The sequence below is a fragment of the Mus pahari genome, chromosome 21 (genome assembly GCF_900095145.1).
Source record: "Mus pahari chromosome 21, PAHARI_EIJ_v1.1, whole genome shotgun sequence".
Taxonomy (NCBI): Eukaryota; Metazoa; Chordata; class Mammalia; order Rodentia; family Muridae; genus Mus; species Mus pahari.
In genome coordinates this window covers 23,027,458-23,048,298 of record NC_034610.1, presented here as the reverse complement: position 1 = coordinate 23,048,298, position 20,841 = coordinate 23,027,458, and the positions used below count along the sequence as shown (strand labels likewise).

Sequence of the window (20,841 nt, the reverse complement as noted above, 5' to 3'; positions counted from 1 at the left end):
AGAGTTGCCTTGGTCATGGTGTCTGTGCTCAACAGTAAAACCCTAACTAAGACAATTGTTATATTATGTACAATAGGCTATTACAGGGTAAATGCTATGTAAGTATCTGTATTGCATTGCTTACAAAAACTCTACATGGTTAGTACATTAAAAAAAAAAAAAAGAGTGGCAGAGGGGCTCAGAGGTTGAGCCCCTAACTAACCTCTCCAGAGGACCCGAGTTTGATTTCCAGCACCTAGCAGCCATATGGTGCTTATAATCTTCTCTTAACTCCAGTTTTAGGGGATTCGATGCCATCCCCTGGCCTCTGTAGGCACCAGGTATGCGCATGGTGCAGACTCACATGCAAGTAAAACACCCATATAAATAAAAAAATAAGTTTAAAAAATATTTTCCAGGGGCTGGAGTGATGGCTCAGCAGTTGAAAGCACTTGCTGTTCAGCAGAGAGCCCGACTGTTTCCTAGCACCCACGTTGTTGGGTGGCTTATGGCCACCGTAACTCCAGCTCCAGGGAACACAATGCCTTCGTTTGGTCTCTGAAAGTACATGCATACACATGACATTCACACACACACACACACACACACACACACACCCATATATGCATATGTTCGAATCCAAATTCAATTCACAACTGTGGGTGCCCACAGTAGATAGGGCATTATCTTCTATTATTATTTACCATAAGTACCGTAGAGCAAGTGGCTTAAACAATAACTTTATTTTGGACTGGAGGAAGGAAAGGGAGCGATGGAGGGCTGCGAGGGTCAGTTTGCGGTGAATGCTCTTTCCAGGGTCCTAGGTGGCTCCCTTTTCATCTCAAGCCCCTGTCCTTGGGGGGTTGTGTATTTGTGCAGGTGGGTTGGGGAGGAAAGGAAGGAAGGAAGGAGAGGCGCTAGGGTTTAGAACCGCCCTCTATAGTTACCTAACCCGGTGAATTAGTTGTCTCCAAAAAGCTCTGCTTTACCTCAGCCACCTCATGAAACCTCTACGTGCACTGTTTGGAGGCTGAACGTCAGCCGGTGTAGGCATGAGGGTGGATTCAATCCAGAGCATCAGCCGGTGTAGGCATGAGGGTGGATTCAATCCAGGGCATCTGTGGGCTCTGTATTTTTCCTTCAGTCAGGCCTCATTCCACCATGTCTCAGGTCTCGCTAGGTGAGGTGTACGCATTGAATGCCGTTATGATCTTCGTGTCATGACCCTTTGTCGTCTTGTAGTTTCTTCATAAGCTGTCTGCATATTTTCTCTATCTTCAGTATTAGTGTGTGGGGGCATGCATGTAACATGTATGATTATATGTATGTGTGTTATGCATGTATGTATGTTACATATGTATGTGTGCACGGTGGTTTCTTGTGAAGGCTGAAGGACACTTGCAGCAGTCCATTCTCTCCTCCTAGCATTTGGGGTCCAGGGCCTGAACTCAGGTCATTGGTCTTGTTAAGAGCTCTTCGGCGGCACTGGCCCTCCTTAACCATCTCCCTCCCCGAACATTTTTGCTTTCAGTACACCTTGAATGTTACTTGCTGTGAGTCCCCCAGGGACATATATGGTTTGCTCCATCCTTCCATCCATCCTGTTGATCTGTGACACAGAAAAGCAAACCCAGGCCTTGTGCACACATGCAAGGCAAGTGCCCTTCCAGCCCATTGCACTCCTAGCCCTGGATCACGTTATCTTTGAAAAGCTTTTGAGAGTTTTCTTGCATGTAGGTGTGCTCTGTGTGTGCAATACCCAAGGAGTCTAAAAGAGTGTTGGATCCCCAGGAGCTGGAGTTTACAGATGGCTGTGAGCTGCCATGTGGGTGCTAGGAACTGAACCTGGGTCTGTGCAAAGAGCACCCAGGGCTCTTAACCACCGACTCATCATTCTGCCCATCTGGATCATATTTGTAAATAATTACTCTGCATATCTTATATTCCTCTCCTTACCCCTTTCTCTGGTGTCTCAAAGCTGCATCTGTTCCCACACTTGGTGTGTGGCTGAAAGGGCTTCACAGTCCCGATCCCCCTGCCTCTGTCTCCCTAGTGCCGGGATAGCGGGTGCACCACCACGGTCTGGCTCACCAATCGTTTAATCGATAATTGAAAACAATGTAGCATTATTATGGTTGGATATGAAGCATTTCCCAACAGCCTCTTGTGTAGATTTGATCAAGGCATCCGGAGGTGACCAGGTCATGATTACCCTATAGAGGAATTCATAATTTTTTAAATGAATCTAGATTTAATTTTTTTTTTTAAAAAGATCTATTTATTTCATGTAAGTGAGGACACTGTAGCTGTAGGTTGTGAGCCTTCATGTGATTGTTGGGGACTGAACTTTTAGGACCTCTGCTTGCTCCATTAGCCCCGCTCACTCTGGTCAACTCTGCTGGCTCAGTCCTTGCTTGCTCTGGCCCTGGCTTCAGGCACTCCAGAAGAGGGCGTCAGAACTCATTACAGGTGGTTGTGAGCCACCACGTGGTGGCTGGGATGTGAACTCAGGACCTCTGGAAGAGCAGTCAGTGCTCTTAACTGCTGAGCCATCTCTCCAGCCCAGAGTTTCTTCATTTTCTTTCACCCCAAATGCCCCTGTTCTTGTTCATTCTTGAAGAATATCGACTGTTTTCACTGAGGTAGGATTCTGGCTTGTTTTCTCGTCCTCCCCCCCCCCCCTCTACTCCATGGTCTCTTTTGGGTTAGGGTCTCACCTTAGTCCAGAAATGTACTGGAACTCACACTACAACCCAGAGTAGCCTCAATCGTGGCAGGCACACCTCCTGCCTTAGCTCCCTAAGTCATAAGCTTATGAGACAAGCCATGCACCACCAGGTCCAAAGTCCTGTGTCCCTCAAATGGCCTTTTCTGTGTTGGTGAGGTCTTTACCCTCCCCACTTCTTCTCTTGCCTGTCTCAAGAATTCTCTTTTCTCCTGAAATCTGATCGTGCCGTGCTAGTACCTTGGCAAGGATTTCTTTGGGCTGAATCTGTTTTAAGGTTTGTTCAGCTGTCCGCAGGTTTGTGTCTCTCGCCAGCATTGGAATTGGGGCATTTGTTGGTTTATTTAGTAGTAATTTTCCTTTTGAAACAGAACTACCAGATAATCAGGCTGCTCTTAATTCATGACCCTCCTGTGACGTGTGCCACAACACGCGGCTGTTCTTAATTCATGACCCTCCTGTGACGTGTGCCACAACACGCGGCTGGCAAGCAGCTTTTCTTCTGGAATCTGGACTTGTTAAGCCTTAATCTGTTTGACCTGCTGCTGTTTACCGCTGCTCTGCAAGAGAAGGTGACATGGCACCCTTACAGCCATGCTGGGCAGAAATCTACGTTCCTCTCTTGACCTCGGCTACCCTGGGAGGTACAGCTTCTCCTCTCTGGGAGCACTCGACATGCCTCATGAGGAGCCTGACCCTGCACTGCTGGGGTATCTTACAGCGGAGGCAGACAGCCGGGCTCCCCTCGGCGTTCAGCTAAAGTAGAGCAGAGACCAGAAACACCCGGCCTTCTGAGGCTGCCTCTTTCCCAGTGCCGATCTAGAATGGCTGCTGCTTGGCTTTTTGAGTTAACTGTTGTTTCTAGTGTTAATCTGTCCCAGGTTTAAAACTGTACTAGAAAGGGGGAGCACATGTTCCTGCTTACGTGTGACGGTTATTATCAGCCCACCCTTTGTTTCATGTGGCCCAAACATAAATTCCAATTGTTTGCTTTTATGAATGGTTACACTTCGCAATGCAGAGATGTTTGGCTGTATATACAGCTATGCACATGAAAACATATCTGGAGTTGTTCACAGCGTGCTTGGAAGGGCTTCTGATAGCAAGACCCCGAGACAGAGCCTCGGGCAGTGAGCGGTGTGGGCACAACACCAGGCAACTAAGGTGGAGCCGTCCCCTCAGCTCTAGGCCCCGTGCTGTTATAGAGATGCTCGGTGGCCATCTAGGAGAGCCCATGGAGTGAAGACTCGTCTGTGGCCGGGCTTCCCTTCCCGGTTCACAGTCATGTCCTTGTGGGCCCTGCTTCAAACAGGGACTGTTCCAGGGCCAGCTTGGCATCTACCTGCTGAGGGACAAGAGACTGCCAAGCTGTCACCCAAGCCAAGCAGAGGACATGCCTGGCCTGTATCCACACTTAACACCAGAAAAGCAGCTTTCCAATGCAGAGACCCCAGAGCTATGGCCAGTTCCTACCGCTCTCCTTTATTAGCTCAGTCAGTCCTAAGCTGTACAGCTACGGAAGTGAGAAACCGAGCCGGAAGCCCAGGGTGTGCACACTGTGCAGTGAGGTGGTCTATGCCGATGCACAGGTTGGTTATGTTTGGTACCACAAGAATTTGTTATAATTCAAACAAAATCGGACAGATTAACAATTTTATGTACAGTAAAACAAAAGGGGGAATTCAAGTATCAAAATATGGAAACAAAGATTAAATAACATTTTTCTTACAATCCAGTCCCACTGTCCACCATGACAGTAACTGTGACCTGTGGCGCGGGTCCCGGCACCTCACAAGCTAACTGTGAACCGTCTTGATGATTGCTGCCATGTATTCTGAGTGCTCAAACCCATGGCTTTTCAGAACCCCCCAGTGGGCAACCTCAGAGTCCAAAATCCCCTGCTGGGACACAGGGCCTGCAGGGCAGCAGGGTGGCCTTCCTGTGCAGGGCGGCAGGTCAGCCAAGAGGCAAGCAAGGGAGCCTGTGGCACGTCTCACCACTCATCAGAACGGCTCCTTCACAGTTCAGGCACAGCCTTGGTTACACAGGGCACGGTTCACACAGCGCCAAAGGCAGGGCCTTCCACGTGGCACCTGTCCTGAAAAGGAGAGACCACCCGGAGGAGAGGAATTTCTTGACTATTCAGAAACCAATCTTGAAAGAGACGCAGAGCAGACAAGCCAAGACCTTCTGGTAGAAAACACCCTGAATAAATAAGACCTAGCAGCGTCAAGAGGAGGAAGTGCCTGCCTGTGACCTTAGAACAGAGTGCAGCTGAACTCATCGTAGTGTCTACACTGTTCCCCTGGGCTTTGCACCCACCACAGAGCCTGCTGAGCTCACCTCTGGCAGAGGGAAGGGGCTTGGCACAACTGAGCCAGGCACCTAGGGTCTCTCTGGGAGCCGAGGGCGGCTTTCCAGGGCAGAGAGCGGGAGGCAGGAGAGGAAGCACTACCGCCTGTACCTAGCAGCGGAGGCCCTGGCCCCGCCCAGAGTTGTATGCAGCAGCTGCTGTGCTGAATGCAGCAGGCAGACAGGCTGCAGGTCCAGCAGAGGGAAACCCTGCTTTCCACTTTGAGCAGCCACAAGGTGGCGGTGCCCAGGAATGCTCCCTGCACAGGCCCAGGATTGCAGCTCATAACCACTGTTCAAGCCTTCTGCCCCCAGGACCAGGATGAGTGCTGCCCGGAGAGCCTGAAGCCTACTCATGTACCCATGGCCCAGGGCTTCTCTTTTTCGCTCCCTACTCTGGAAAAGCTGGTGAGTGGCCTGGTTGGTCTCCCGACCCCAGCAGTCTGCCCCTCACTGCTCCTTAAGCCCAGGAGGTGGCTAACCACCCAAGTCATTTTAAAAAGCAAAGCAAGCTAGCAGAAGAGCTGAAGCAACACCAGCTTGACCTCAAGACCGGGGGGTGGGGTGGGGTGGGGATAAGACTGTTGCCTGACTAGCCTTTTCCACATCTGGAACAGATGTGCCCAGCCTGCCACACAGGCTACGACAGTCAAAAAGCATTGGAGTGAGGCAGATCCAGTCCCCAGCTGGCAAGCTGCAGTCTTAACTGACATTCCCATTAACGCCCCAACAAAGCCACTTCTCCCTTCTGATGTGGCTCTGTAGGCCCAGCAGCAGCAGGGGGACAGCCACCTGTGGCAGTGCTAACGGGGACAGACCAGTACTCAGGAGTCCCCCCCGCACCATAAACCACTTGCTTATCTCCACTGGGAACCCCAGGGATATCTGTGTCATCACCTCAGTAGACGAGGAAGCCTCAGGCGTGTCCTCAGAGCTCTAGCCAGGCCAAGAGCCCATTGTGAAGGCTGGCTGAGGGTTTCAGGCCCGTCTCAGGTCCTGTGTTATTTAAAGATTGGCAGCTTTACCGAGAGGCCGAGCCAAGTGTTAAAAATGTATAAAAAGGATTACGTTTCTTATCAAAAACACATGTCCCAGACAGGCCACTTCTTGGGCCATCAGCGTTCCGGCGATCTCGGCTAGATGCCTGGCGTCTTCGCTGCCTCCAGGGCAGGGTCCTGCAGGTGGTGGCAGGCCCAGGCCAAGCAGGTGACAGGAGGTCCTATGGCAGGGCTGGGCCTGGTCTTCAGAGCTGCAGCTGAGGCTCTCGGGGCTGGGGCGGGAGCCTGCACCCCACGGCTACTTCTGCAGAGCAGGGTGGTTCCTCAGTGGCTCAGCTTGGCAGAAGCAAACAGTGGGGGAGGAGAGAGTTAACCAACGAGCCTGCGCGAGGCGGAGGACACGGAAAGGGACACAGAGTAGACAAAGGTCCCTGCCTCCCCGGAGCCCTCCACAGCCTACAGCCCACTGCTGCTCCTGGCCCATCTGCTCAGAAAGGCACAAGGAAAGGCAGGCGGCTGAAGGGCCCGCCCTGGCGTACGGCTCGGGCGCTAACTGGCTCGGGCAGACACTGCACGGCACTGTCTGCACCATGGCCACAGGAATCACTCTGTCCCCTGCCATCTAGACTGATCTCTCCACATCAGGGCACCTGAGGCTTCTCCGGGACGGCTGGAGGACGGCTGTCTCAGGACCCCACCACCACAGGAAGTACGAGAACGCTCCCTGACACCACTGAAGCTGTTCGGCTCCACCCTGTCCAAGGGCAGCTCCACTCCAAGATGGAAGAAGGTGCACTTGTGTGCAGGGCACACCTCAGTGAGCTGGATTCCGGAACCAGGCCCACAGCATAGAAAGGGGCCAAGCACACACAGGTCCCTTGGGAACCTGTAGTTTGGAGGGTCACAGCTCATGGTATCAGAGCCAACTCATGCACAAGGCTGGTACCAACCTCCCCCACAGAAAGTCTGCCCCTGGTGAAGCCATATCACCGGGCCTGACCAGGAGAGAAACCGGCACCTCAGAGCAGCTGTGTGTATGGCATCCTGGCACTGGGAGGTCACAGTAGTGGTTGGGTCAGGAAAGGTGACAACTGGTAGCTCTTGGCATCCAGCTGTGACCCAGGCGAGGAGCGCAAGCTCAGAGGGAGCTACTGTGGTTCTGCTGGGAGGCTACCCTCACCTCACAGTGCTGGTGCGGAGGCTTCGGGGGCCTCAACCCCACTCTGGTGCCTATGAGGCCCCCTTCAAAGGCAAGTCCCCCCCCCCCCAGCTGTCCTCAGCCCAAGGGGAGGAGTCACAGTGTTGGGTGGTATAAGCTGCTGCCAGGAGGGCAGGTCCCAGGGAGGCGGGGCCTTGGTGGCCGCAGCTGGAAGGAGAGTTGAGAGCAGAACATCGGGTGGCAAAGGCACAGTGGGGTAGCGGAGACAGAGCAGCATTAGAAGATAGTGGTCTCATACTTGGTGCTGAGGCTCCGCTTCGAGTCTGGCTTTGGGTCCACGATCCAGGAAACACTAGCGTGGGATGGGGCCTCTTGGTCAGAATCAGGAGGTTCCAGCTGCCAAACAAGGAGAGAGCAGGGGTCAGGACTCAAAGTGGGCCTTCTGCACCAGGACGGCATACCCGCCCCTCTGTGAAGCATCTGAGGGATGGGGAGGAACAATTCTCAGCCGCTCTTTGGGGGCCGTTCAACCAAAGGAACCTTGACCCACTGGACTTAGAGCTCTAAGTCTTAGTATGGTCATGGTAGGCAGGAAGGGAGCAGCCCCAGTCCTTCGGTCCCTCTGGTGGGCAGAGGAGCTCAGCCTGGGGCAAGACCACAGCACTCATCCCAGACCTTGCAGAGGACACACGACAGACAAAGGGCAGAGCACACAGAGGGATGGACTCTCCAGGAAGGAGAAGAGCGTCACACAGGCAGAGCATGAGGCCAAGGTATGAGACAGCTCACGGGCACTTTGGGGAGCCTGACACACAAGACAGCGGGAGGCAGAAAGACCTTGACTCCAGGACTAACGGACGGCAGCGGTAGGTAGGAAGGACGGTGAGTGGTGCAGGTGTGACAGTGACAACAGCGGGAGTCGGGGGGCACCGGCACCTGGGGCGCAGAGCAAAGCAGACAGACAGACACAGGGATGTCACAGGGTGCTCGCTGCAGCCGTACGCAGCAGCCCCGTGATGACCGCGCCTTGGGTTGGGCCCGACAAGGGAAGAAGGGAAGACACTGTCCTCCCCTGCCCTCCTGCCAGAGGAACCCAGGGTGGAGAGTTGGAGGGTGGGGGGAGCTAAGGGAAGTGGGGGGGGGCGCTCTCCCGGGACAGCTGCCAAGGGGTGAGAAGACACTGGCTGTGCCCGCTCCGCCCAAGCCCTGGGGTGCCCTGGAGGCTGGAGGACACGTACTGCAGACTTCCTCATGCCGACCCGAGGCTTAGGCACTGGTTTGGAGGATTTTGTCTCAATCATCGAAGCTGCAGAGGCCGCCATGGTCCTGGATTTCTGGGCCTGGAGGGCCAGCTGATAGGCCACCTCAAATGCCTGCCCCAGGGTCAGGATGATCTCATAGGTCAGGTTCTGGGAGGAAGCAGAGGGCCAGCTAGCAGCGCAGCTTCCTGCAGACCCGCCCTCCTCACGGGGAACAGGAAATATTATTATTATTATTATTGAAAGCACAGATTTGTTTCAAAGTGATCAGTGAGGAATCTTAACAGAACAGTGTCTCTTTAGACACGACTCTGCTTCAAGCACTAGGTGAGTGCAAACCCAGCCGGGCTGCATCATATCCTAAGGGGAACGTCTGCAGCACAGCCCTGGTATCTTGGGGACTATACCCTCTCTGGAGTCTTCTCCTGGCTGGCTTGTGAGCTAACCGGCATCAGCCTCTTTCCGAGGAGGAGTGCCTAGTGACAATGTGTAGAATGTACCCTAAGCCCATCTCAGTGCAGTGTATTAGCAGCGTGGGTGCCTACGTGACCTGCAGGGGGAGAGCTGTGTTAGCTAACCCACGTCGTCTTCAGGGCAGCCCCAGATGGGGAAAGGCAAGGTAGCGTTTCTAGATCATGGAGCTAGCTGTCCGAGGCAAAACCGGACATCTGGTGCCATGGGCTAGGGCTGAAGGACTCCCTGCAGCTTCTGTGTGGAGGAAGCCCTAGACAGCTGGACACTGGCGACTTCCTGCTGGGTGCGAAAGGGCAAGGAGAGTGGAGACAAGAGTGTATGGCCACCAGCAGCCTGGTGAGCTGGGAACAGAGGGTCGACTCAGGAAACGTGTAGCTAAGGAACCAGGTGACACCGAGGCTCAGGGTGCTTCCATCTGGGCTGCCACTCACGGCTGTAAAAAGGACTGCATTGGACGCTGCTGGGCCACTGCTGCCTTTCCAGGTCAGAGCCTGCGACCATCACAGGGTCACTCACCACATCCACTGTGCTGAAAACGTGGCAGTAGTGGTGGCTCGTCTGCAGGTCCTTGGTGATGTAGGCGAAGGTACACAGGTCCTCCGGGTCCTGCGCAGCACAGGAAATGTTCCGGATCTCGTGCTCAGCAATGACATTCTGCCAGGAAAAGTGCATTCTGGGACTCACGGGTTCCCCAGGGCGAGCCTCTAGGTTTACCACCCTACTTTTTTTTTTTTTTTTTAACCAGCCCGGAACTCCAGACAAACCTCACTTTTTCCTCACTGGGTTTGAGGGCTGTCTGAGCCTGCTCATTTAGGCACAGGACCTCACCCCTGACTGTGGTCAACAGGCAGCAAAATGTTCCCAGGCAAATGAACAAATGCTCCATCTGCCCCAGAGGAGGGTGGAGGATGGCACTCAGGAGGTGGACCCTAGGGAGTCTGTACCCAAGTGAAGGAACAAGAAGGGCCAGCGCTAAGGGAGAGGATAAGCAGTTGGGACAGAAGTCGGGTTCCAGGGGCTGCGACTAGCAGACAGGAGGGGTGAACTCCAGGAACCCGGCAGTGAGCCGGGTGCCACCCACCGCTGCCCTCTGGACAGGAAGTGCTTCAATGTACTTAATACTTGTTCCCCGGCTCACCCTGGTATTTCAGAAGGTACTGGAAAGTTTAGGAGGTGGGGCCCAGGCAGAGGATGTGCATGACTGAGAATGACCCTGGTCCCTCCTCACTGTGTCCTGTCCACTGCAAGCAGGCCTCCTCTGACAGTGTGCTCCTGCCTCTGTGACTTACAGGATTATAAGCCAGACAAGCCCTTTGTGTCCTGAACTGATTCTCAGGGCTTGATCACAGCGGTGGACAGGCACCAAGGAAGTGGAGCCTCTGTGGTGGCTAACCTAGCCGTGTGGTTCTCACACCTTTGCAAGGATGTCTGCGGAGGATTTCGGAAATGAGGGCAGGAGAAAGATTAGGATGCTGCCAGCAGTGCTTGATGGGAAATTCTGGAGGAAGCTCCGCAGGCTGGGAGAGACTGTGCTCATGACGGTGTCTACTGCGGACTGGGCCATTCATGTTATACTGTGACAAAGAACTTTACACTCCACCCTGCCCCCGGACTGAGATGCTGAGGGTGATGATGACAGACTCCTGGACCCAGGAGGAGGAGGGGGGAGGAGGAGGAGGAAGAGGAACAAGAGGAGGAGGAGGGGGAGGAGGCGGCGGTGGCCGTGGCAGCGGCTGCGGCGACACCCAGAATGTAAGAGGGAGCATGGCTATGGCTGTTCTAGTCCAGCTTACAGGGAGAACTGGGAACAGTAACCAAGGGACAAAGATATGAAGAACATGTAGTTGGGTCACAAGAACCGGATGAAGCTGGCCCAGGGAAGACATGGTGTCTGAAGACAGTGGGAACACTATAAAGGAGTCAAATGCTGTGTGCATTGGAGTACAGGAATGACTTTGGAGATAGTGGCATTGGGCAGACCCAACCCAGGGCTAATTCAAGAGTCTGGAAGAGAACTCACTGGGCTGCCTTCTGAGAAGAGCCAGCTCCAGTCTGCTTGTAACGGCCACCTTGGAACGTGTTTCTCCAGGATCTACTCGATCACGCTCAACCATCTAAGCACTCAAAGCCTGCCAGAGCCCTGATCCAGAAGGGCCCCCACTCCTTAGGTGGAGATCTTGGCATCACCCATGTGACTGTGAAGCAACTTTTGCTGGTGTGAAGAATGTAAATGATCCGGGCCGTGGAGGCCTGCAGCTTCAGAGGAAGGCCTGGGCCCTGGCAGCATGGGAGTTTGCAAGAGGGAGCTGTGAGGCTGGGAAGGGGGAGTCAGTGGAGACTCAGAAAACGCAGGGTTAGCACCAGGAACACGGATGCTTCCCAGGAAAGGCTAGGAGCAGTGGCCAGGGCCGAAGTACCAGGGCCTCCCTCGCCCACCGGTGCTCACAGGACCACCCCAGATGCCAGATACACTGTGGGCATTGTTTACCTTGCCGGATTCTGGGTTGCTCTGGTCTGACCTTTGCTATTTTATTTCTTCCTTTTAGAGTGAAAAAATGCTTATGTACTATTTGTTATCTCGGGAGTGTATAGTTTCTGATTTTTATTTATAAAGTAAATGTATTTTATGTGTATGAAGTTTCCCCTGTATGTGTGTCCATGGATCACACATGTACCTGGTGATTACAGAGGCCAGAAGAGGGCATTAGATGTCTCTGGAAGTAGAGTCACAGATAGGTTCTGTGCCACCATGGGGGGGGGGGGGAGCCAGCGCTGTGAGCCATTTAACATCTCTTCAACCCTGACTTCTGAGTTTTATAGGAGCTCAAAATTAAGAGTTTGCTTTAAAGCTGGATGTGGTAGCTTTTAATTCTAGCACCTGGGAGGCAGAGGCAGGGATTTCTGAGTTTGAAGCCAGCCTGGTCTACAGAGTGAGCTCCCACCCGATCAGGGCGATGTAGTGAGACCCTGGGTAGAAAACATTTGCTTTGATTTTTTTTTTTTTTTTTTTTTTTTTTTTTGTTTTTTCGAGACAGGGTTTCTCTGTGTAGCCCTGGCTGTCCTGCAACTCACTTTGTAGACCAGGCTGGCCTTGAACTCAGAAATCCGCCTGCCTCTGCCTCCCAAGTGCTGGGATTAAAGGCGTGCGCCACCACCACCCTTTGAATCTCAGAGGAAGCTTTGAACGTGCACGTTTGGAAAGTGCCAGGACTGCATGGGCTCTGTGGATGCTTGCAGGGGGACTGGGTGCATTTGTGTCATGAGATGGTCATGAGCCATTTGGGGCCAGGAGCAGAATACTATAGTTAAGACATGAGGTGTCCCCCTGAAGGTGGAAGGTGGGTCCCAGTCGGTGGTGCTATTCTAGGACGTCCCAGAGAGTTGTTCCTGCCTCCCCCCACTGCTTTTTGAGCACCATGAGGTGAATAGCCAGTATGGTCTCACCACACAAAGGCAAGTGCACATGGACCAGCCCTTCTGAACCTGTTAAGACTGTTTTTTTCTCACATAGAGTCCTCACGGGCAGTGTACCTTGTTGGAAGCGTCGATGAACTTGACACCTTTGTACGTGATGGACAGGATGATGGTGGGGATCTTCTTCATGTGCTCCGTTGACTTCTGTAGAAACATGGGGTGGGCTGAGGGTGTGGTTTCTGCACAGTATGGTAGGGCCCAGGCAGCCGTAGCGGGTGTCCCCTTGCTTGCCTCCCACCTACCCACACTTCCCTTCTCATCCTCATGCTATGTGCATAGCTGCTTTGTCTGTGCATGTCATGTGCCTGCCTGGTATTCATGGAGGCAAACAGAGAGTATCGGATCCTCCTGGAACCGGAGTTATGGAAGGTTGTGACTGCCAGTGTGGGTTCTCTGGAAGGGCAGCCATCACTCTGCCAGCCACCTTACCCGCATTTTGGCACAGGCATCTTGGGTGGACTCTGTCCCTCGCAGATCCCTGATCAGCATGGAGCCCAGGTACTGTGGGGATGGGCAGAGGGTGGGCTTAGGGACACTGTCGTGTGGGGTGGCCTGGCCAATGTGGGACCATTCTGCTGTTAGACGTTACCTTTCAAAACATGTTCTCCCACCCCGACGGAAAGCTCCCCCCCCTGGTTTATTCTCAGGCTAGTGTCTCTCCCCTTAGCACAGCCTATGGGTCCTAGGTCCAGCCTTGTGAACAGTCCGAGGACCCAGGTAAGAGGGGCAGGGAGGGAGGCTGGCCATCTTGGGAGGGCAGGGGCAACTCACATTGGCCTCATAACCGCAGGACTCAAAGATGAGCTTTTCTGGCTGGTGCTGCCAGCTCTGCACAGGAGCATAGGGTGCGGCCAGGCTGGGCGGACGGAGGGTCAGCTTGGTCTCGCTGGGCTCCTCCTGTAGAACACACACAGTCGGACACTACTCACCTGCTCCAGGGAGCTCATGAGTGCACTGCCAGGCTCCAGTATACCCGGAGAGTGGGGAAGCCAGTAAACCCAGCAGGGCAAACTGGAGCCTGAGCAGCCTCGGGGCCATTGGAGGAGCTCTCGGGGCATCACAGACAGGAAGAGCTCTGACAGGAACGTGTACATGACAGGCCACATGGGGAGCACAGCTGTGGGCACCATCCGGCATAAAGAACACAGGCTGCAGCCATGGAGCTGAGCCCTCGGCTTCCTCAGGCCCCTCCCGGGCAATGGATGCACTCTACATGGACCCTGTGCTAGCAGCTGGGGGACCACTACAGCTCATGTAACACTTAATGTGGGGGATGGAGGTGCAGGCTCAGAAAACGCCTCAGGTTCTGCTTCTACTATGTGTGGTCTCCACAGAGACCTGAACGATAGGGCACTGTATAAGTGTGTAAGCTGTGCTGTGGGAAGGACGGGACAGGGAGGGGACAGGGAGACACCTGTGGCCTGGAATATGTGCAGGGCTTCAGAGCAGGGAGGTATCTGCTCTCCCAGAAGGGAAGGGACACTTGCCACCTGATGTCTAGCCGGCTAAAGGAGCAGAGCCAGAGCGTGGCAAGGCAGGAGGACAAACAGGCAGGAGGACAGACAGACAGGTAGGAGGAATCTGGGAGGTCAGAGCCCCAGAGGCTGAGCCCATAAAGCAAGATGACACCAGCTTTGTCCTGGGAGGCACAGTGAAGCACGAGAGCACCGGGCTCTGCCTGCAAGCTGGAGCACACCAGGCCCTGGGCTGCGGGGCTGCGGGGCTGCGGGGCTGCAGGGCCGGAGGAAAAGGAGCTGAGGGAGCTGCAGGGAAGGAAGCTCTGGGGATTGCACTTCATGAGAGAATGGGACTGCTGTGGGGATGAGCAGGGGCCTGCAGGGCCCGACAGGAAGACCATGGCCAGGAGAGCCTCAGATCTGAGGCAGAGATATGGAAGTCTCAGGAGGAAGCTCTTCTCAAAGCTTCGGGAGGCCCAAGGCCTCACCTAGCTCTGGGTAGGGGTGAAGAGGGCAGGTGGCACTGCCTCCTGGTACGGCCGGCCGGCAGCCCACAGATGGCCCCGCCGACTCTGACCCTCCTGTTTACCTGGACTCGGAAGCGGTCTGCTCGGGAGGCGGCCCCGGGGTCGGGCAGGCTGTCGTGCCGCCTCCTGCTTGTGTCTGCTGAGGGCAGCAGCAGGTCTGCCGACCGCCCTGTGCAGGAGTCATTCTGACTCAGCGGGGATGATGTCTGGGAGATGATGTCCTGGCACTGTTGGGCAAGAAACTGGTGAGCTTCCCAGGCTGGAGGCATCAGGTGCCCAGGGCGGTCCAGGGCTGAGCAGCCATGTGGACAGAGCCAGCTAGGCCTTGCCTGTTCCAAGGAAGAGCCAAACCTCCCAGGGGCCAAGAAGGCCCAGCAGCCCACCCTGCAGAGGCCCATACAAGGCTGTGCTGTGGAGAGGGAAGGGCAGGGGCCACTCCCACATTCTTCACGAGTGAAACTACCTGCCCTGTCAGCAAAGCAGAGCCCTCTCTCTCGGGGGAAAGCCCCGGAGCAGCGGGCCCTCCAGCAGGAAGCCGCTCTTCATGGCCCGGAGAGCCGAGGTGCCTGATGCGGCTCCAGCCCTGGCCTGTCTCAGCTTTCTCATGCGTACAAGTTGCATCTTCATGAGGATGCTGCCCGGCATCCAGCATGGCACTGTGTGGCGGTCCATCACAGTTCCAGAGTTCCCAATCAGCAGCCCTAAGTAGCTGTCAGGGACTGGCTGGTCTGAGGAAGCCCTGGCTGCCCCAGGATTTGTAGCTTGGCGGCAGGCACTGGGGTGGGCCCACTGGAGCATCGGAAGGAAGTCTTCAGCAGTAGGTACAGAGCTGAGTCTAAGCCCTAGATGTGGGCCTGGCCTGGAACTGCGTAACTTCCTTTCTATAGTTACAGTGCTGGGCCTTCATTAAGAACCACCGAAGGATTCTGGGTACAAACAAGAGGTATCACCTTCGAAAAGGTCGAAAACCACTCTCCTGTGGATGAGCCCAGCGGGCGGGCGAGGGCAGGGACTGTTGTGTGTTATCCCAAGAGTCATATTACCAGGACTAATGCACAAAGTGTGTTGTCAACTCACTCTTAGCTGGGAAAACCTTGGAGGCTTCTGGGGTGGCTCCTCATAGGGCCTGTCTGCTAGAGAGGCGATAATGCGCTTGCGGTGGCCCAGCAGGTGAACCTTCAGGACCTGCAGAGGGGCAGAGGAGCAGTCAGTGGGGCGGGGCGGGGCGGGGCAGTGAGGTGGGTACCCCAGCCTCCCAGGGACACTCACGTTGACAAGCTCCAGCTCCCAGAGGTTCTTCACAGTGTCGATGGAGCTGTAGCCACTGGACAAGAAAGAGTGGACATAGTCCTGCAGCCCCAGTGAGTCCAGCCAGGAGGGCACTGAGGGGGGGCTGACCCCGTCATAGCCAAGGGCCTTCACCTGTGGTGCGAGGAGGCAGGGACAGCATCCCTGAGTCACAGGGCAAGCACTACCCTGTGCCCTCCCTCGGCACACCACCACTCTGGGATGCAGAGGCTGCTGGGTAGGTGAGGAAGATGGGGAGGAGGTGTGAGGATGCTTCTCCTTGAGCTGGCTCCAAGAGTCACTCCTGAGCACTGGTGAAAGGACCAAGGGCACACTGGCTATGGCAGGAATAGTCAAGGGTGGAGGCTGTGGTCTCAGAGAATGCTCCTCTCGGGCCTCTCTGGGGTCAAGATAGGCCAGCCTGCACTCTAATGAGTCAAGAGACTCCAGAGGCGGCTCCAGCGACAGGCCAAGCCATGGAACTGGCTCTGTGCTGAGAGGACCCCAGAAGCTTCTCAGTTGGCCAGACGAGGCACTCCCTGCCCTGGAGCCCTGCTACCCTCCAAGGGCCTGAGAGCTTTACAGAGAAGCAGGAAGACCCTGGGCCTGCTGGGCTCTGGTGAAGGATGACACAGGATGAGATCTGCACGTCTCAGAGCCAGGATCCTTTCCTGCTCTGGGTCTAGGCCCAAGGTTCTTAACCTTCCTAATGCTGTGACCCTTTAATCTAGCTTCTCATGGTGTGGTGACACCCAACCCTAAAATTATTTTTGTTGCTACTTCATAACTGTAATTTTACTACTATTGTGAATTATAATGTAAATTTCTAACATGCAGGATATCTGATGCGTGGCCCCTGTGACCTCAAAGGGGTTGTAACCCACAGGTTGAGAATCTCTGGTCCATGGGGTCAGGAGGGCCAAGGCCTGGAGTGGTCACCTTGGGCAAGGAGCGTGCAGCCTGCAGCAGCTTCCGCCGGTGCTGTGGGTCACTGATGCCAATCTCCCTCAGGTCCTGCTCTTCCATCACATTAGACCCCTGAGACAGAGAGAATGTTAGGTCCTTCCTACATGAGGCCTAGTGTCCAGTCAGGTCAGCCTGCCGTGATGTCACAGCAAACGTTTCTCCATCACAGCGACTAAGAGAAGGCAGAACACTGGACGCCCTGGGCAGCAGCCAAAGAAAGCTGTTGGCAAAGCTGCCCATGCCCGGAACGCATGGCACTGTGCTCCCCACAGACACACCTTAGCCTGGGGGAGGGACAGACGCTGCAGGGGTCAGACAGACTATTGGAACAGGGCTCACTGCTGGGGGAAGGGGTCCAAGCTAAGCTTTAGTTAGCATTCTCCCTGCCTCACCACTATCTGAACAGAGCAGTCCAGGATAGAGAAGCTGCAGAACCCGAGTCCCACAGGGACAGTGGGGACAGCTGGCAGGCCACATGCCTGCATCCCAAGTACACTACAATGTTGTTAGCATCTCTGTTAATCTTGGTCACACAGACAGGAAAATGGGGGTACCTGGCCATCAGAATGTTCCAGAACGTATACATGTAGTAGCAGAACTTAAGATCTGAACTAAAGCAGTGTGACCCCACCTTCAAGCAGACTTCAAGGCTGACGGACACCTGTGGCCCTCGAGGCTGTCTCACTGTAACAGCCATGAGAAACAATTGTATTTTTGTTTTGTTTTGTTTTGAGACAGGTTTCTCTCGCTGGTAGAACTCAGAGATCCTCCTGCCTCTGCCTCCCAAGGGTTGGGAATTAAAGGTGTGTGCCATCATGTCCAATTGTGAGAGTAAGTTTTATGGAGTCAAAGCTCATCTTGAAGTCTGTGTGTCTTGTACATGCAGTACTGGAGGAAGTGACATGTGGGTGCTGGGAACTGAACTCTGGTCCTCTGCAAGAGCAGCCAGTGCTCTTAACACTAAGCCACTCTCCAGGGCTCATCTCAAAGTCTGATCTTTCTTTTCCCCTCCCTGTGAAAGGTTTCAAGTATGTAACCCCCTCTGGGACAGATTATACACAGGCATCTTACCTGCTAGGCCAGAGATGCAGAAGGGCACCATTGTGTAAAGGGTATGGGTACGTGTCTCAAAGCCAGCGCAGGCACCCCACATCGGCAGGAGTGCTGTGAGCAGTAACCAGCCCATGGCTGCTGTCACAGGACACCATTCTCAGTGGAATGAGAGCTTCATGTCCCAGGCAAGCCATCTATGTGGGTGTCCCTGCTCCATGTTCTGCATGCTTTGCACACACAAACCCCTCTTTGGTTATTCTCTCCCAGGCCTTCCCTGCTTGCCTTTCTGTGTTTTCTCCAGTGAGGAAATAGATCTTTCTCTGTGAGCAGGTTAGTCCAGCTACTTCTCTTTGGCTGTAGGACACACTCCCTGCCCACCATGCACAAAGCCCAGGGCCAGCTTCTAGGTGATGTACAGATTTCTGTAGTTGATCTGGTAGTTGTCCTTCTGGTTCCTCCTGACATCCTTGTTAGCTCTGTCAAGCCCTTCTTTTCACATACTGAAAGCACTCGGATCCCTCGGGGCATCTCGGCTTGGGAAGCCCTTCTAGAGTTACCCTTTAAGCACTGGCATTTTCCTTTGTATGTAGTGACGTCCTCAAACCAGCTTCCTTCTCTTCCAGGTAGAAGCTGTCTGTTTCTTTAGTGAGCTGTCTTTCCTACCAACCTGGAATTACATCTGTAGGTCCGGAGTGGCTGCTTCTGGACCTCTTTCTGGATTCTTTCTAGAAAAGGTGTTTATTTCACCCCCACCTTGTATTTAGATGTGTTAAATAGCTTGGGTCATTGAATGCTGACTATGACCTGGTGGCCCCACCTTTGCCTCTTTAGCTCCTTTGGCCTGGGTATGGGAAAAATATCCTACAGAGGACACCACCAGCCAAAGCTTAAGACAGCTCTGCGGCTCAGCTGCTTTTCCTGGCCTGCAGAGTGCACCCCTGCCCACCACACACAAGCCCAGACACTGGCCCCATGGGAAGGAGACAGCATTTGCATGATCCGTGGATCTTGCTGACCCAACAGGCCTGACCCTGACTCAGCTTGTAGCCTTTTCTGCAATGGCTTACATCTTTCGATTCCTTACAAAGCTCAGCACCAAGCAAGGTCATCAACAGTTGTTATGTGGCATGGGTTTTGTGTTTGGGTTGGTACTTCAAACACCAATGGTTGAGTAAGTTGCTACTGGACAGAGGGCTGACTGCATAGAACCGTAGGTGCTGAACACTCCAGACTCTTCTCTAAACAATACATTGTAACAACTGGTGGTCTAGTAGTTATGGGAGGAGGGAACTGGGTGGGGATGGAGAGCTGAGAGAGAGGTGGGGCTCAGCTGGGCCGACAGCAGTGGGCAAGGACAGGATGGGAGAGGGCAGGCATTAGATGGAGAAGGAGGTTGCCACTGGGAACAGTACCAGTCTCCATCTGTATGTGTCACAGGTCTCAGCCCTGTGTTCCTGAGATCAGCTGGGCCTAGGGACAAGTCTATCTCAGCCTCATGTGCCTTCACCATGGGATAAACAACATTTCACAAAGACCAAGGCAGCCAGGCCCCTTGCCCAGGTGAACTAGTTCTTGAGCTGTCAGTCTGTGGTAGTGGCGGCTGCCTTGCTGAGAGGCCTGGGGAGGGGCAGAGACACGGAGGCTGTAGGAGAGGGGTTCGGTGTGTGTGTGTGTGTGTGTGTGTGTGTGTGTGTGTGTGTGTGTGTGGCGGTGTAGAGCACATTTAGAATTGTACTTGGCAAGCATGGAGTAAGACCTGAGCTCTCCAGGCTTAGGGTCTCTGGGAGCTCCTGCTATACACAGCAAGTAGGAAAGGCTTGCTCTGGCTTCTACCAGTTCCTTGACCCCAAAAGAGGGACCCAATAAGAGGCACAGTCTGGGCAACTACTTGGCTTCCATCCTTTTGGCTAAAATCAACTGCATGATGGGAATGAGACCCGGGCAGCAGGTTACTCAGGGAGGGAGGAGGGAGCTGACTCACGCCAGGACTGTCAGTGTTCACTAGAGCCCTAACAGAAAGACCAGAGCAGGGAGCGCCTCTCCTCTGCCACTTCTGTCTCTGGGTGTGGCTGGCGTTCACTCAGTGCTGCCCGCTCCACACTAGGAAAATGTTTTCCTGAGTACAAAATCGACACAGGCGTATTCCAGAACATTTTGAAATAGAAGGAGGCACAAAGCATGAAGGTCACCTGCTTACCGGTCCCCTGGGTGGGGACACCAGCATCTTTCTTTTCCTTTGCATTGGCCTCAAGACAGAGTACATTTTTCAGAATTAATCTTTGTTGCTGTTATTTTGTGTGGTTCTGTTTTTGAAACAGGATCTCACTATGCCTGGGGTTGGCCCAAAGATCAGGCTGACCTAGAACTCGCGGAAACCCACCTGCTTCTGTCTCCACAGTGCTGGGATTAAGGAAGTGTGCTACCACGCGCCTGGTGATGTCTGGCGATGTCTGCGAGGAAAGACGTTTGTTTGCAAGCCTGGCAGCCTGACTCAAGCCCCAGGACCATATGGTAGAAGAGGGAAAAAACCAACTCCCTGGAATGTTCTCTGATCTGTACACGTGTGCATATGCACACACAAACACAAGCAAGCGTGCACAAAGACACGAGGGGGCATGCAATGTAATAATGACTTTCAAAAGTAACATGGAAGCTGGTTGTGGTGGCTTATACCTGTAACCCAGCACTCAAGAGGCTGAGTGTTCCAGGTCAGCCTAGGCTGGCATGAGACCTTGCCTAAGCTGGGCACGGTGGCACACATATATAATCCTACCACTTGGGAATCAGAGGCAGGAGGACTGGGAGTTCAAGGCTAGCCTGGGCTACACATTTGCAGTTTGGCAGGCCTCGTTCACTCAAGAGTCGAAGGGATTGGTTTCAAAGCCTCTCGTGTCTTTGGACACTGCAGGCAAAAGCGGGTCAGTGCCTTCACAATAGTCACAAATAATATAAAATACCTAGGTGTGACTCTAACTAAGGAAGTGAAAGATCTGTACGACAAGAACTTCAAACCCCTAAAGAAAGAAATTGAACAAGATTTCAGAAGATGGAAAGATCTCCCATGCTCATGGATTGGCAGGACTAACATAGTCAAAATGTCCATCCTGCCAAAAGCAATCTACAGATTCAAT

At 53.9% G+C, this 20,841-nt stretch overlaps 1 protein-coding gene across 8 annotated transcripts in view; it reads right to left on the bottom strand.

The window, feature by feature from the left end:
* Positions 1-4,171: 4,171 nt before the first annotated feature.
* The window catches only part of Anks1a (ankyrin repeat and sterile alpha motif domain containing 1A), a 157,313-nt gene continuing 140,643 nt past the window's right edge, over positions 4,172-20,841 (bottom strand). For 4 of the 8 annotated variants that reach the window (XM_029533178.1, XM_021221266.2, XM_029533180.1 and 1 more), the window contains 11 exons: positions 16,631-16,729; positions 15,674-15,826; positions 15,482-15,589; positions 14,467-14,631; positions 13,192-13,317; positions 12,850-12,921; positions 12,478-12,564; positions 9,463-9,600; positions 8,452-8,622; positions 8,051-8,149; positions 6,399-7,609 (listed from right to left, as the gene is read on the bottom strand). In XM_029533178.1, the coding sequence (XP_029389038.1) occupies positions 7,490-7,609; positions 8,051-8,149; positions 8,452-8,622; positions 9,463-9,600; positions 12,478-12,564; positions 12,850-12,921; positions 13,192-13,317; positions 14,467-14,631; positions 15,482-15,589; positions 15,674-15,826; positions 16,631-16,729 (1,338 nt within the window). In that variant the 3' untranslated portion in view covers positions 6,399-7,489. The other 4 variants (XM_029533181.1, XM_021221264.2, XM_021221265.2 and 1 more) reach the window with 2 other exon arrangements.